The 17,480-nt window shown below is 42.2% G+C and overlaps 1 protein-coding gene across 2 annotated transcripts in view; it reads right to left on the bottom strand.

The window, feature by feature from the left end:
* The window catches only part of RASSF6 (Ras association domain family member 6), a 95,882-nt gene that overhangs the window by 30,947 nt on the left and 47,455 nt on the right, over nt 1-17,480 (bottom strand). For both annotated transcript variants that reach the window (XM_066574048.1, XM_066574047.1), the window contains 3 exons: nt 13,737-13,930; nt 4,044-4,145; nt 1,896-1,947 (listed from right to left, as the gene is read on the bottom strand). In XM_066574048.1, the coding sequence (XP_066430145.1) occupies nt 1,896-1,947; nt 4,044-4,145; nt 13,737-13,930 (348 nt within the window). The remainder of the gene's footprint in view (nt 1-1,895; nt 1,948-4,043; nt 4,146-13,736; nt 13,931-17,480) is intronic.

Genomic DNA, 17,480 nt, shown 5'->3' with positions numbered 1-17,480 from the left:
TGTGTTATCTGTGCTTTGACATAGGACTGCAGTATTTATTTGCAAACGTTTCTTTACTGTACTCATCTGTACAGTACTTATATTTTGCAGTACAGTGGGGATTCAGGAGGCAGGCAGCGTTCAGCCGGCACTTTGGGGATTCAGCTGCTGTACTATGTCAGGAGGCAGGTAGACACAGCAACGTTCAGCCGGCACTGTGGAGAGGGGAGGGGCAGGCGCACGCTGATGTAGGAGAAGCAGGAAGTGACCAGCATCAGCTGCGCGCTGGCTCACTGAGCGGCGCCCGAGGTCATGGAGTGGTCGGTGCCCTTATCTGAGGAATGCAACTTTATTTGAGGGACCGCCTCTGCCCTGACACATCAACTTAAGTTGAAAACAGCTTTACTAAAGAGCAATGCTACTCAAGGGTTTACTGTATCTAAAAATAAAGTCAAATCCCCAGCTTCTCCTCCTCAGTATGTAAACACACACACAAAAAATTAACATTAATTTGATATTTCCATATTCATAATGACCCACATAAAAAACTTATTTATATTATTTAACTCGGATGTAAAAAAAAAAAAAAGCTTTGGAAAAATAGCTAAGAAGAAAGTGATCACAAAAATTCTATGGATAACCAATAGAGATGAGCGAGTATACTCGCTAAAGGCAATTGCTCGAGCGAGCATTGCCTTTAGCGAGTATCTCCCTGCTCGAGACTGAAGGTTCGGGTGCCGGCGCGGGGGATCGGTGAGTAGCGGCAGTCAGTAGGAGGGAGCAGGGGGGAGAGAGAGATCTCCCCTCCGTTCCGCCCCACTCTCCCCTGCAGCTCCCTGCCCGCTGCCGGCACCCGAACCTTCAGTCTCGAGCGGGCAATTGCCTTTAGCGAGTATACTCGCTCATCTCTAATAACCAAATGATACAATTAAAAAGCACAACTTGCCTACTCCCACCCCCCACCCCCCAAAAAAATCTGATTACACAGAAGCGTTGACAGAAAGAAGTTAGGGGTCGATGAATGCAGTGCTAAAAAAAAGACTATGCATTTTTTCTCTATATAAAATTTGTATTGACCGCAGAATGCCATTATAAAAAAAACATTCCTGGTTTGGGCTTATAAATATGGATGCAAAATATTAACCAAACTACTCCTGTATGAAATTGGTCTAAGGGGAACTTCACACACAGAATGTTTTGGAAAACGCACTTGCAGTTTTTGATAAACTTTTTTGAGTCAAAGCCATTAGTGGAATAAAGCAGAATGAGGCCTCGTTCACACAAGCATGGATTTGCACGTACATACGCGTGTGCAAAACTGCGCGTTCATGCACGTGTCAAAACAGGCGGTAACAAGGTTCCGTACCTATTGCTTGCAATGAGATGCTAGCAACCCCTGCAATGATTTTTGGGGAAGGGCTTTAAATATAAGCCCTTCCCTGAAAAATAAAAAAAAAACAAAAAACAACTCACTTCTCTGTTGCTGAGGGCTCATTCACATCAGCGTATTTGCGCTACATAGTACTCACATATTTCTGCGCATAATGTGGAATGCACAGAACCAATTGATGTTAATGGGTTTATTCATATTTACAAATTTTTCAAGTAATTTTTGACAATTACACAGCATATCCTATTTTGGTCTGTATTACGGAATGCGTCAATGGGAATGCGTATTTGCACATATAATTATTGAGTCCTGCTTGCATTTATTTTCTGCGTGTATAATTATGCTGCGATTATGAGCACAAAAAAATACAACCAGAGACACATACACACGGAATATGCAGAGTTTCTATCTGTGAATACGCTGCGTATGGTCGGAGCGAAATCTGTGTGCGCCCTTGTGAATGAGCCTTTAATAGGTCTGAGATTGCGTCTTCAAAGGTGAAGACAAACTAAAAGTAAATACTCACCGCCTGAGGCATGAATAATGTATAGTGCAAATTCATTTGGACTCGTCTCAACCTGTCAAATACAAAATATTAAAAAGTTAATACTTAAATGATTCTATAGAGCTTCTATAGGGAAACTGAGCGCAGCATAAACTAGAGACCCGGACTGCAGCGCCGAATCACTTGCTTTATCTTTTTCAGTACTTTTCATAATCTCTGTTGCTTTTCAGCAATGCAAAATGCTAAACTTCTACTCTATAATCTATAATCCGGTCCCAGATACCGTTTAAAATCTGAGAACATAAAGTGTTGAAGGCCACAATAAATATACAGGTAATAAAGTAGGATAATGTAGCATATACCCTATATTCAAAATGCACGTTGGCTTTATAGTTTGTACCTACCAACATAATGATGTTTTAATATAATAATAATAATAATCTTTATTTGTATAGCGCCAACTTATTCCGCAGCGCTTTCAGGCATGGATAAATGCAAAACAATTGCAACAATTACAATGTGAGATACATTGGGTTAGACACAAATGGGTTGAGGGTGGTACAGGAGGTGCAGGGGTTGGGGAACACAGGCAATAGGAAATTTTATGTACAGATCATTTATCAGAAGGCAAACAGGGTGGGGCGAGGGACTAGGTCAGGAGATTTGGTATGCTTCCCTGAAGAGGTGCGTTTTTAAGGCATGTCTGAAATTTCGTGCATCGGGAATTGTCCGGATGCCTTGGGGTAGAGCATTCCAGAGGATGGGTGCTGCTCTAGTGAAGTCCTGTAGGCGAGCATGAGAGGCTCGTATTACAGGGGGGTTTAGTCTGAGGGTGTTAGCCGATCGGAGTAAGCGCGCTGGGTGGTGTACTGACAGTAGGGAGGCGATGTATGGTGGCGCAGCGCCATGCAGAGCTTTGTGAGTGAGGTAGAGGAGTTTAAATGTAGTTCTGCAGTGGATGGGCAGCCAATGCAACGACTGGCATAATGCAGAGGCGTCTGAATAATGACTGGATAGAAAAATGAGTCTAGCTGCTGCATTTAGTATGGATTGGAGTGGAGCGAGTCTAGTGCGGGGGAGGCCAATGAGTACCGAGTTGCAGTAGTCAAGCCGGGAGTGGATGAGCGCAACCACGAGCGTCTTTAGCGTGTCCGTGGTTAGGAACGGACGTATTTTAGCAATATTTCTGAGGTGCATGTGGCATGTTTGGGCCAGAGATAGGATATGGGGGGCAAAGGAGAGGTCAGAGTCCAGTGTGACCCCAAGGCATCGGGCATGCCGTCTGGGGGTTATGATGGTGCCAGACACTGAAATGGAGATGTTGAGGGGAGGTCGGTTAGAAGGTGGAAAGACAAGGAGGTCAGTTTTAGAGAGGTTTAGTTTGAGAAAAAGGGAGGACATAGTGTTAGAGACAGCGGACAGACAGTCGGTGATATTTTGGAGGAATGGTCCAGAGATCTCACGAGAGGAGGTGTATAGTTGGGTGTCGTCAGCATAGAGATGGTATTGGAGGCCGAATCTGTGGATGGTTTGTCCAATTGGGGCAGTATAGATAGAGAAAAGAAGGGGACCAAGGACTGAGCCCTGGGGTACCCCGACAGCGAGAGGAAGTGGAGCAGAGATAGAACCAGCAAAGGAAACACTGAAAGAGCGGTCAGAGAGGTAGGAGGAGAACCAGGAGAGAGCAGTATCCTTTTTAAGATTGAAACCCATTTTCTGGCCATTTTGGAAAAGATGTAGAAGCATAAAATTACAAAGCATTGCTCAAATTTCTGTGCCAAAAAACAAATTTGCAACTTTTTGACATCAGAGAACTGGCACACATCCTCAGTAGGCAAGGGCTACACAGTGACTTAGCTATGACAGGAGTTGCGTGAACAAAAATCGCTATGTAGCCCTTGCACTCATATTGAAGTGAATGGGTCGCAGTTTGCCTTAGCTGTGGGCTGCAGGTGGCAAATAATCAAAACTTGAATTTTTTGCGAGCTGTGACTCACAGGGCAACCCCGTTCACTTTAGTGTGACTGCGAGGTTGTAAGACTACATAGTGATTTTTGGTTGTGCTAGCCTGTCGTGGCCAGAACTTGCTGTGTAGCCCGAACCTAAGACCTGCCTGCCATATGGGTAATACCTGAACATGTTAAACAAGCAGAAGAGTGAAGGTCCTACCTTAAACTTGTGTAATAACTGCTTAATTACTTCTTTTGTTTTCATGTTGCTGGTAATCATAACTTTTGTCTCCGAACCAAAAGCTGGAGTGAAAATTGAGGTCTGGAAATAAAAATGAAGGAATTAGGATACTTACTGACTTGATGCAGGTTTTAGTAAAGCCACTTTCACATTTGCGTTGGTATCGCCGGTTGGAGGTTCCATCTGGCTCAAAATACCAGACAAAAAAGCTCTGCATGCAGCAATTTTTCTTCCCTTCAAAACGCAAACTCGTGAGTAGAAAACAAATGGACCCTCTATAGTCAATGGGGTCAGTTTGGCACTGTTCGGTTCCGCCCTGAGACTAAGCCGTTCAGCCACGAAGATTTCACTTTCTAGCTCCCTAAGCGGAGCAGGAAAGTGGAAACCTGGGCGCACGTGTGAAACCACCCTAAGAATCTTAGCAGCAGTCTCTCGTTTTATGGCAATTACATTTTGTCCAAGATTCCATGTGCATAATGTTTTCTTGAAACACCCATATATCATAAATACTGGTTATAAAGATCAACAGGTCTGTAGTAATAATTTTAATTCAGAAATGTCAGTCTATTATATACAGATCTAATAGTCCTTTTTGTGGAATATTTAATTCAAAACGCTACCAGTAGTCACGTTAAAGGGCTATTCCCATTTTATAAAGTGAAAGTATCTGTCTTCACTTTATGATCAGTGAAGAGGCAACCACTTGGACCAACAGCGCTAGGGAAGCCTTGCATCCCCTACACCATTGGTGGCAAACCTATAGTACATGTGCCAGAGGCTGTACGCAGAGCCCTCCCTGCTGGCATGCGCGCCGGAGGCTGTTCATCACAGTAGTGAAAAACATCCGGTTCCCCTATCGGTATTTACTCAGCGGCGCTGCTAGCGGTGCTGATCCCAGGTGCACACTGTGACAGCAGTGTGCACCCGGGATCCCCATCCCTTGACGTCTCCTCCTTGGTTTCACGAAAGCAGAAGGGAGGAGGCGTTGGGATGCACACACTGGCGTCACATTGTGCACCTGGGATCAGTGCCAGCAGAGGAGCAGCGGCGCTTGAAGAGGTGGAGCTGGTAAGTATATGGGTCTCAGGGGGGCGCTATTACTACATAGGGGCTGACATAGGGGATACTATTAGTAATAGTGTCCCCTATATTGTTCCCAGTAGTAATAGCATTATTATTGGGGCTGCTGTGAGGGTCACTATTACTACTGGGGCTACTGTGGGGGTCACTATTACTACTGGGACTACTGTGGGGGACTCTATTACTACTGGGGCTACTGTGGGGGTCACTATTACTGCTAAGGGGGTCACTATTACTGCTGAGGCCAATATTACTACTGCGGCCCCTGTGGGGGGTCACTATAACTACTGGGGCCGCTGTGGCTGTCACTATTACTACTGGGGCCACTGTGCGGGACACTAATACTACTGGGGCCACTGCGGGGGAAACTATTATTGCTGAGGCCACTGCTGGGGTCACTATTACTGCTCAGGCCACTGTGGGCGTCACTATTATTGCTGCGAGGGTCACTATTACTATTGAGGCCACTGTGGGGGTCCCTATTACTGCTGAGGCCACTGTGAGGATCACTATTACTACTATGTTTTTCAGAACGTCCTCAGTGGAAATTTCCGTGGCAAATTCCGTAGCATTTCTGCATCCAAAAAGCAGTTAAAATCTGCACCCTATCTATTTTAAAACAGACAATTTTTTTGGATTTTTAAAAGTAGTCAAATATGAAAAAAACTAAGTTTGCAGTAACTGTACTGACCCGCATAATAAAGTAAAACTAACTCCCTGCCCACGAAACGAATCAAGCAATTGCATTTTTTTATTTCACCCCCTCAAAAATGTTTTGAAGTTTGAGTGCATTGTATAGTAGATTTAATGGTATCATTAAAAAATACAACTCGTCCCACGAAAAAAAGCCCTGATACATATGCACTATGTTGACAGAACTTTTAAAACATTATGGCTTCTGGAAGGTGGGAACAAAACAACAAAAATGAAGAGGATACAAAGTAAAGCAATATACATTCCATTTACAGTAGCAGCAAAGTGGATGAGATTTTGAAAATCTTATCTATAAACTGTGGAATTACCCTCACAAAACCTGTGCGGAAACTGACATTCGGTGCAGAATTTAATTATCGCCGCTTCCACTGCAGAATTAATCTCTTTTCAACGAGATATTCAGCACATGAATATCCGATGAAACTAGCTTCACAATTTGTTTTTTCACTGATTTGACTCCTAATTAAAATTCAACTATTAATGATAGCTTCTAAAAACGTATATTCCCACAGAGAGGTAAAAAATATATATCTTGGATAAAACACCATAGACTTCCAATTTCTCAAATGGACCATGGATGGCGCTTATAGAGTAAATACTCGGTTTTCACTAATGTAAGTGTTGCGTGCTTTTTTATATGCTCATAATATGCCCTAGGGGCCAAACTGAGAAAATGGAATGGTTACAGTTCTGCCCAAAAAGGAACTCAGCTTGTCCACTGTATGTAGTGGTACAGGCACAGTTAGGGCCAAACAATTAGTTTGGTGCTATCTGACAGGCAAAAGGTAGTCCTCTTAGTCTGGATAAATCCAGTTGTTCATATAGACATACCCCAGCCCTAATACACATTGATTAGCTCAAATAAAGTTAGAGTGTAGATAGATTTAGTGTTGTCGAAGGCTCAACAGTTGGAGTAGGTACACTTGATGTTAATAGTTGCTCAATACACTTGATGTACTAAACGCTCGACGCGTTTCTGTCGCAAATTGCAACTTCATCAGGAGCCCTAAAAAACGGGGACTATAGATTTATTGTCCCTAATGAAAAGTATTTGAGCGTGCATACCAGTATCAATGATTAAGTAATGGTTCCAATAACATACACGGGTAAACAATCCCCTGTGTTCAGACCTTGTATATACTGGTCCTATCTTCCCTCAAAAACAGGGGGGGGGGGGGGGAAGAAAGAACCAGAAATACTCCAAATATTAGAGTGATCAGGGCAATGCCTATAAACCCTAGGGTAGAAAGTTTAGCTGTTCCACATGCATATCAATCCCCTATGCTCCAATAAACAGCAAAACTGGTCCTATAGCCTTCTCCTATCTCAAAAGGAATCTATATGTTAGTTAAGAGCTGGAGAATTAACCCCATTAGCAATCAATGGATACTGCCCAGTTTAAGTTCCTAGATAGTGTGAAACTAGCTTAACCAGATAGATGCTCAGAGAGAGGTTTGCTGATGAAAGAACCAAAAAAAAAGCAAAATGAAATGAAACCCTAGCAGAGTCTCCAGCCTTGAAGGTAGGCTGGAGGCATATGAAGTGAACTGGACAAGCTGCATGATTAATACATAAGCAGCATAACTTGCATATAATCATCCAGTACTAACATAACTGGATAATAAACAATGGATCATAGGTTAAACAAATAACTCATTTGTTTATCACTTCACATATTCATTGATACTGGTATGCACGCTCAAATACTTTTCATTAGGGACAATAAATCTATAGTCCCCGTTTTTTAGGGCTCCTGATGAAGTCGCAATTTGCGACAGAAACGCGTCAAGACGTTTAGTACATCAAGTGTATTGAGCAACTATTAACATCAAGTGTACCTACTCTCCAACTGTTGAGCCTTCGACAACACTAAATCTATCTACGCTCCAACTTTATTTGAGCTAATCAATGTGTATTAGGGCTGGGGTATGTCTATATAAACAACCAGATTTATCCAGACTTAGGCCGCCTGCACACGGGCGGAAATCCCGCGGCGGGATTATCCACGGGATTTCCGCCACTAAAAGCCTGCATAGGAGTGCATTACAATACGCACTCCTATGCAGACGGCCGCGGTTTGGCCACGCGAAATGTCGCGCGGCAAACAAACCGCGGCATGTCCTATTTCTGTGCGGGGCTCGCAGAGCCTCGCACAGAAACGTCACTCACCCGGCCGCCGGCTCCGGTCTGCGCATGCGCTGGCTGCCTGGCAGCCGGCACACGAAAGAGCCGGGGCCGCCAGGCGCGGGTGAGTACGCGCTCCTCCCTGCAGGCGCTGGGGTCGGGTCCCGCGGCGAGAATTCTCGCCGCCGGATCCGACCCGCTTGTCTGCAGGCAGCCTAAGACGACTACCTTTTGCCTGTCAGATAGCACTAAACTAATTGTTTGGCCCTAACTGTGCCTGTACCGCTATATACAGTGGACGAGTTCCCTTTTGGACAGAACTGTATCCATTCCATTTTCTCAGTTTGGCCCCTAGGGAATATTATGAGCATATAAAAAAGCACGCAACACTTACATTAGTGAAAACCGAGTATTTACTCTATAAGCGCCATCCATGGGCCATTTGAGAAATTGGAACTCTATGATGTTTTAACCAAAATATATTTTTGTTACCTCTATGTGGGAATATACGTTTTTAGAAGTTGTCATTCAAAGTAAATTTTAATTATGAGTCAAATCAGTGAAAAGTACTTTAATAAAAAGTGATTCCCCTGCAGCTGTGAAACCCAGCTTCACAATTTGCACCCAATGGTACAATTTTGGAGGTGGGCTTTCCGCTGCTGATGCCTTTTGCAGAAATTCTGCTGAAAATCCATCCCCTTGGGGACCCAGCCTTAGGTCAGTTTCACACGGCTGAGATTCTCGCACAAGAATGGGTTCGTACATGAGCGATTAGTCCTATTGTTGGGCGTGACCTCGCATCACACCGCCCATTGGTTTCAATGGGACCGGCGGCAGCATCGTACCGAGTGCTAGGTGCACGTGAGTGCAATGCGAGTTTTCCTATTGAAAACAATGGGAAATACTCTGCGATCCTCTGCTGCAGCTGTCAGCTACTTTCTTGATGTTATGCTTTTTTGATACAAAAACACCTCGCAACCGTGGCAAAATCGCATGTTGGTGAACGCGATATTGGGCGGAGTTCACGGCCTGGTATCACACTCGCTCGTGTAACATTAGCCTTAGGGACAAACAAGACAGCTATATGTTTTGGCATAAGCCTTTTTCATAGCATATAAAACGCACTGTGCCTGCTGAGCCTGAGCAGGTCATATGGCGCAGTCCTATGATAATAGAATAGGTAGGCATAGGCATACAAATCTGAGCATTTATGAATGTAAATAGGTGGATACATGAATATTTTATGCATGTGGGCTAGATTGATGTATATTTATTCATAATGTAGGGATCTATCTCTCCCAATATTTAGGCCTGTAAATATACGGCTTTGCAATAACATTATCCATCTACCTTCTCTACATAAGAGTAGGCGTTTTTAAATCTCCACCTCTTTTTGGTTTAAACACTTTCACAATCCATTGGAATGAAAAACCTGAAGTGTTGTCACCTCCATGTATCATTAAAAAATGTTTAGACGCTGTCAATATCCCCACCGGTGCTCGATTCTCAGTATCAGATAAATACGTATGAATGCGGACTTTTAAACCGTTGGTAGTATGTCCCATATATTGCAAAGTTTACATGTGATTATATAAGTAACATTATGTGAATTGCAATTAATGAAGGAAGAGATTTGATATGTCGGACTGGTCATTGTAGACTGAAAGGAAGTGGATCTAACTGCAAATTGAGAGGCTTTACACACAATGTCTACAGGCAGGGTTATGAACTCTCTGAAGATATCCATGCTTTGCCCACATTAAAATATGAATCAAAACATTCTGGGGGACAAGAGAGACCCCAAAGTAGGAGCCGTCTGGATACAAATCTAATATTATATTGCAAAAATGTTTGTATCCCCGGATCCTCTAGCAATATAGGTGAACGTTTGCATGTAATACTCGCTATCTGCCTGTATTACATACTGTATTCTGAGGTCTGTGAGCCACCGCACTGCCTAGAACATGTGGTTTTTGTGCAATAAATCCTTCCATGGCAAATTATGTGCTATATTCTCAGTTCTATTAAGATCCCCCATCAGGTATCCTCTACTGGTGAGACTTAATTATGTTTTTCTCAATCCTTATGTAATCTTTCTGCTGTGTGCAATTATGTAATCTAATTCAAATAAGCCTACAGGCTTTTTCTTGCACCACACTTTTACCCCTTTGCCTGACCTTAGGTTGCTGATTTTGGTGTCAGTGGATTTCTTACATGCTCACCACTGCCGTAAAATCCCACAAATTGAGTTTGATACAGCGAGTGACCTGTGAGGGCAGCCCAAAGTTCCTATGTTAAGTCTATGGGCGTGCACTGATAGGGAAAGTCAAGCATTAATAAACAACGCTTATAGTGTGGACTGAGGACAGAGACAGCGGGAGCACAGCCGTGAGTTCCGCTAAGAAAGCAGACAGTGACTGCATCCAGCTTCACCGGAGGGACCCCAGAGCAACATTAGAGACTTGCCCAAGTAGGAGAGCCCAAAGCGACAAGGTGGCACCCAAGCGACTAACCGACTTCTTCCGCGCGGGAGCCGGTGGAGTAGCAGGAAGCGCAAGCCGCACTTATGGCGGCACCGAGCGCTGCTGTCCGTGAAATGGAGAGGGGGCGTCAGGGGGAGCAGACACTCACCAGAGGACAGAAGAAAAGCTGACATGCTGAACAGAAGACCGTAGAAGGAGGGAATGTGGCGGCTGACTGAATTTTTCCCAGTGCAAGACACAGAAAAGATGGAGGTTCAAAGTGTGGACGCAGGCGCAGTACAGCCGCAGATCTAGGAGACGATGGGCCTCGGGGAATCTCTGCGACGAGATGCGGGGTTGCAAGCTTCCCTCTTCCCCTCGCCTCCCATGCAGAGAGAGCAGGCACAGAAGGCAGAGAGCGCTGGGAAGGTAGAGAAGAGAGAGACGCAAAGAAAGACAGAGAGAAAGGCAAAGATAAACAGAGACAGAGAGGCAGAGAAAGAGAGAAACAGAGAGGCAGAGTAAGGGCTCATGCCCATGGGCGGATTTTTGCTGCGGAATCTGCGGCGTACATCTGGACCATTTTTGCAAACCTTTTATGTTCACATAGCGGAACATCTAGTCAATGTGCTGTAATTAATTTGCTAACATGGATATTTTTTATTACCTGAATAGGATGACAAGGATGTGTAAATTGCAATTCACCTAATGTTATTTATGTAGCCACATGCAAAGTTTGCAAACTGCAATATGTGGACATAGTACCACCACTTAGTAAGTCCACATTCATGGGCGCTTGTCTAACACTGAGAATCCAGTAGCGGTTGGGATATCTGCAGCGCCAAATATTTTTCTGTAATTCGGTCAGAGGTTCAATCACAGAGCCGGCACAAAATACCATTTTAAAGCTGGGCAACTAAGCAGGAAGTGAATAGACCCCATTATAGTTATTGAAGTCCGTTTGGCTCAATTCGGTCAGGGTCTTCCCCATTCCTGGAATAGGTTCCAGCAGGAAACTGGAACCCCCGAGCGCACATGTGAAGCCACCCTTATCAATAGCTTGTAAAAGTATGCATATCAGTCATATTCAAATGATCCAAATCAGGCTGCTGTACCCAATTATTTACACCTATCGTCCCCCTGTTGCAACTCCTTCCCTTTTGTCAAACCAATATATATATATATACATACACACACACGCAGAGTATATAAAATATATATATATATATATATATATATATATATATATATATATATATATATATATATATATCTTAAAATATATATTATAATATATAAAGAAATACAGATAGGTGAATACAGATTGTTAGCTCCGATGGAGAAAGAATCCAATATTAAGTGTTATAATGTGCATGTAACAAAAAGACATGTATGAGTATGTATGATCATCATCACCTTGAGGCCTCAGTCACACGGGCCCATCGGCACCCGTACAGCGGCGCCGATGCGCCCGTGTGACTGACAGAAGATGGCCATACCAGAAGACGGCCGTCTCTCTCCAGCGCTGATCATGGAACACATGACCAGCAGTGGAGCCAGTCACATGTTCTTCCTCCCGCCGCTGCAGAGAGACGGCAGTCTTCAGGTACGTCCGTCTGCTGGTGTCAGTCACACGGGCGCATCGGCGCCGGTGTACGGGTGCCGATGCGCCTGTGTGACTGAGGCCTTATATAGTACATGCACATTGCATCAATTGATATTAGGTTCTGTCTCCATTGGTGCTCACAATATTTTTGGAGTGTGGGAAGAAACTCACACAAACAAGGGGAGAACATACAAACTCCATGCAGATGTTGTCCTTGGTTGAATTGAACCCAGGACCCCAGCACTACATGGCAACGGTGCTAACCACTGATCCGCCATGCTGCCCAACATGATACTTTTATTAATGTGAAAAGATCAGTCATATGTAATGCTATTAACTACTATCAGATGCAAAAGTTCCTATATACTGTTCATATTACAGGTGTATCAGAGTTTAAGATGCTTTTTAAACTTTGTGTCACAATTTATTTACCCTTTTAATTGCTTTACAATGGGATTTGTTGTGTTAAGACAAGAGAACAATGGTTTGTAATGCCTTATAAGGCCGCCTGCCCATGAACGGATTTGTGCTGCGGAATCCACACCGCGGATTAGCAGCAAGTACCATCCATAGCATGCTATGGGAAAGCACTTTTTCCTGCACACGAGTGGAAATCAAATGCAATTTCCGCTCGCGAAGGAAAAATTGCAGCATGCTCCATTTCTGCGCATTTTCCTCGCGGACGGCTTCTATTGAAGTCAATTAAAAGCCGTCTGACCTGCGGCCTGTCTGCAATTAACATTCAGATTCCGCATCCTTGCCTAGCGATGGCGTGAGGCAAATAAACATTTGAAAACAAATCTGTACTGTGGATGTCCGCCAACGACTCGCCGTGACCATCCATTGTACAGAAAAAGAAGAGAAAATACAGGTACGCAGAGTAACCGGCCGCGGTCAGAGCCATAATCCGCTGCATGAACCTGTATGCGGAATCCAGCTCTGCTGTGTTCAGGTGGCCTAAGGGCTTCTTCACTTCTACATTAAGGCTTTGTCCCTCTGTTCCATTTTTGGAGCAGAGAAATTGAATTAAAACGTTTTTCTTTTTTTCACATTGATTTCACATTGATAAACATAATTTTCAAAAAAGAAAAGAAAGCAGAAAGCTTTCAGTTTGCGTCTGTTCCGTTGGGCATTTTTCTAATAGAATACATAGTGAAGAACACAGCGCTATTTGCTCCATTAAACACAGAAAACCTAATGGAACAGAAGCAAACTCAAAGCTTTCCTTATTTTTCCAAAACCCATTAAATCAATGTGGATAAACGTAAACATTTAATTCCATTTTAATTCTGTTTCTCTGCTCCAAAAAGCGAAACAAAGACTGAAAGCCCTAAGGGACCTTCAACATGTGATAGAATTACGTTGCAGGACGCAGCCAAATCCGCAGCTACAGAATTTCACACCAAAATCTGCAGGTCTATAACTGTGGATTATGATAAAGACTTGCAGGTAGGTTTACAATTTTCAATTCCTCATCGAAATCAGCAGGTAGTCTGAGAATTTTGTTGTGTAATTTACTGCAGCTTGCATCCCATTTGAAAGATCCCTAACACAGCACTAAAGCAGGTGTGAAAGAGCCCTAAGACAGCTTGTTGCAGAAAGTTATCACAATCCAGCCAAACTTTGTTGCACCTGTAGACCCTGTGTTGCTCATGTTTAGCTGCAGGTGAAGTAAATGCTGCTTACTTTAAAATTGTAGAAGTGCCCATTGATAGAAAACCGATGGTGCTGTAGATGAGCTCGGTCGGGCGTGTCGGGTCGGATCCTTTTCTTCACTAAAGCAGCATCACTCATTGTTCTGTACAAAGACGGTGAATCAGGTGCGTGGTCGTTAAGATTAGGTCTGAGAGTAGTCGAGTCATAGTCGTATTTCGTGTAGTCTAAGGATTGTAAAAAAAAACATGGTGAATACAATGGAAAAATTACAGCAACCTAGTAGAAGATAGCTAGATGATGTACAAGCCAAACTAAAAAGAGGACAAAAACTGTGCAAAACACCAAAATATGATAAAATCCTCTATTGTATTACTGTATTGCAATATATAAAACAAAGAGCAGAGCACCACAGAAAAAGAACTTAGAGCCATAATTGACAGTCCCAAAATCCCCAAATTATTGTGTTTTTCTTGGGGCTTGGAAACACATTAAATATATATTATACTAAAGAATAAAGTGCAAATGTCACTAGAAAAAATGCAACTGCAATAAATGAATGTGTTCACAGAGATGATGTATGTAACCAATTGAGAATATACTAAATGGGTGTAATAAATACATCACAAGAAACAACCACAAAACGGCAAGTGTAAGTATTATATGAAACAACAATAAGAAAGTGCAGTAAATCAATACCCATATTATGTATATAATGTTTTTTAATCAGCCATTTGGTGTTTGTTACCTTTTATAAATACACCCCAATTTGTTTTTTTCTTTATTTGAAAGACAATTATTTACATAAACATATTTGAACATAGTAAGGAATTAGGATTTAAAGCCCGAAGTACTATATTATTTTTATCATCACAATTATTATGTCAGGCTTCTCAATAGAGTTCTAGGACATAAATAACTAAATTCTAACCTATGTAAACTTGCCATAGAAGTAAATCCCTTTATAAGACTTGAAATTGTGCACTTTTTACAATACAGAACCTGTTATGCCAGTTACATATTTAAACCTTATCAACAACCCCACTGCATGCATATTAGAGGCGTTATGTTCATACAGGGTGCAACTACAATGCCCTCCAACTAAGACATCATAATATCTGCAATGGATGAATATATACATATATTTTATAACGGAAACAAGTGAGACAAAAACACAGGAGAAGGAAGAACTTAATAACCAACTACAACGTTGTGGATCCTGCCAAATGGCAGATCGATTGTCCCAATAGGGGCGGCCCCACGCCTCAAACCTAGGGGACCTAGCCTGTCCCCGAATGGAGGATAGGGAAGGATAAATAGCAAATGGAAATGCTAACAGAGAAAGGCAAAAGAAAATATCTGACATGAGTCCACTGCCACACCAGGAAATAAATAAAGGGATTGTCCCTAGGTATACTTTAGCCATAGGGCAAATGGTGGTTCTGCGCAGGGCTGTGTCCAGTGCTGATGGTCACAAATGGCAAGTGGCTCAATCCCAGATCCTCCTGCACATAGTTTGTGAATGTGCAAACCAACCCACAAGAACCAGAGCAGTAAACACGGCTACATCACAGAACATATATGGGGAACTTTCTGTGAGGCAATTAAAAGAGCCCCAGAGGGCGCCATGACAAGTATATGACAGTCCTATTTAGACACAGGAGTTCCATTGAAAAATTGTTACGCTTTGCATGCTCCCTTTAGAAATATTGGATCTCTGTTAAATAAAGCTAACTTTAGGGGTATCCGTGTAATAAATTGTTAGTACTATCATTTTGATCATACATGCACAGAATATTCTTTCAAATAGTTATGTGCAATAAAAAAATAATTCAATACATAAATTATTTCACCTTTTAAGTAGTTTAAATGTGAATAACACCCTCATAGTGCTAAAAGTAGGTGACAGAATCTCTTTAAGACTAAATATAGTTAGCTCACTAATGGGTTAAAATGCACTTTATTTCCGTGCCAACTATATTTACATAAAACATAAATTCAAAATCTAGAATAAAAAAAGTTTTTACAATTTTAAAGTGACTTTTTAATCATCAGTGCAACTAGTGGTTGCTGATCAGAATATAAACTGGGTTCATAAAATTAAATTACCAGTAAATTTAAAAAAAATATGTAAAATTCCCTTTACAGCCATGTAGAAAAACCATTCTGGTTCTTGTTGTGCTTGAGTGTTTACAATATCAAAAACTAATCATATGGGAGTTAATCACATAAACCCTAGTTGAAATCTCAGGAAAGATACACAAATGAGAAGGACAAGGGAAAAATGTGATTGTTCTCAGCAAGAGAAACGGCGTAATCTTGCAGATATGATACCTTTTAATGGCTAACAAAAATACATGATGTAATAATAGCGAGCTTCCGAACCAACGCAGGGTTCTTCTTCAGGCTTATGGATTGGATCTGAAGAGGCATGCATATTTATACATACTTATAACATACATACTTATGACAAGGCACAGATATGGTTGTGATTGGTTCGCACTTAAAAGGAATTCTGCAACAGCAAACAAACCTTTTTTGTCTAGGCACTGATAGCGGAGTGAAAGTTTTATGGTCCCTAAATTACTGTTGGAGGGGGGAAAAGTCAGCAGGCTTGAATTGCTACAAGAGATACACAAACATTTTTAGCTAAACACTGATAAGGGAGTGAAAGTTAATGGACCCTGAATTACTGTTGATGGTGGTCTTATCTGTATAATAAATGTCTCACACTTCCCATTCACGCATAAATCCTGAGGAATAATTTAACCCAGTATTCAGCGTGTCAAAGGTTGTTATCAATTTATATTCCCAAATTCTTCTGTGGTTTTGTGACTTGAAACCACCCTTCAATATCAAAACTCTCATATCTCCTATGTTATGTCCATGGTTAGAGAAGTGCTCGGCCACAGGTAATTCTCTTTTTTTGTGTTCAATCGTGTGGCGATGGGATCTCATACTGGCTTTCAGTTTCTGTCCTGTTTCTCCAACATAAAGACCCCCAACAGGACATTTACTGCACATGATCAGGTACACAACATTGGACGAGGCAACCTCCTAACTTGAGGAACTTTATAATCAGGAGTGCATTACCCTCTGACACACAAAAAGGAACTTATCCCTGTAATGTAAGGAGCTGTAAGACCTGCTCACATATACTGACTGCGGACAGGATACGGATCCCCAACACACAGCAGGACTATAAGATCCCAGGGACATTTACATGTTCCTCGTACAATGTTGTGTACCTGATCATGTGCAGTAAATGTCCTGTTGGGGGTCTTTATGTTGGAGAAACAGGACAGAAACTGAAAGCCAGGATGAGATCCCATCGCCACACGATTGAACACAGAAAAAGAGAATTACCTGTGGCCGAGCACTTCTCTAACCATGGACATAACATAGGAGATATGAGAGTTTTGATATTGAAGGGTGGTTTCAAGTCACAAAACCACAGAAGAATTTGGGAATATAAATTGATAACAACCTTTGACACGCTGAATACTGGGTTAAATTATTCCCCAGGATTTATGCGTGAATGGGAAGTGTGAGACATTTATTATACAGATAAGACCCCCATCAACAGTAATTCAGGGACCATTACCTTTCACTCCCTTATCAGTGTTAAGCTAAAAATGTTTGTGTATCTCTTGTAGCAATTCAAGCCTGCTGACTTTTCCCCCCTCCAACAGTAATTTAGGGACCATAAAACTTTCACTCCGCTATCAGTGCCTAGACAAAAAAGGTTTGTTTGCTGTTGCAGAATTCCTTTTAAGT

This window comes from Eleutherodactylus coqui, chromosome 7, assembly GCF_035609145.1.
Source record: "Eleutherodactylus coqui strain aEleCoq1 chromosome 7, aEleCoq1.hap1, whole genome shotgun sequence".
Classification (NCBI taxonomy): Eukaryota; Metazoa; Chordata; class Amphibia; order Anura; family Eleutherodactylidae; genus Eleutherodactylus; species Eleutherodactylus coqui.
The sequence above is the reverse complement of the archived record's forward strand: the minus strand, read 5'-3'. Positions and strand labels throughout refer to the sequence as shown.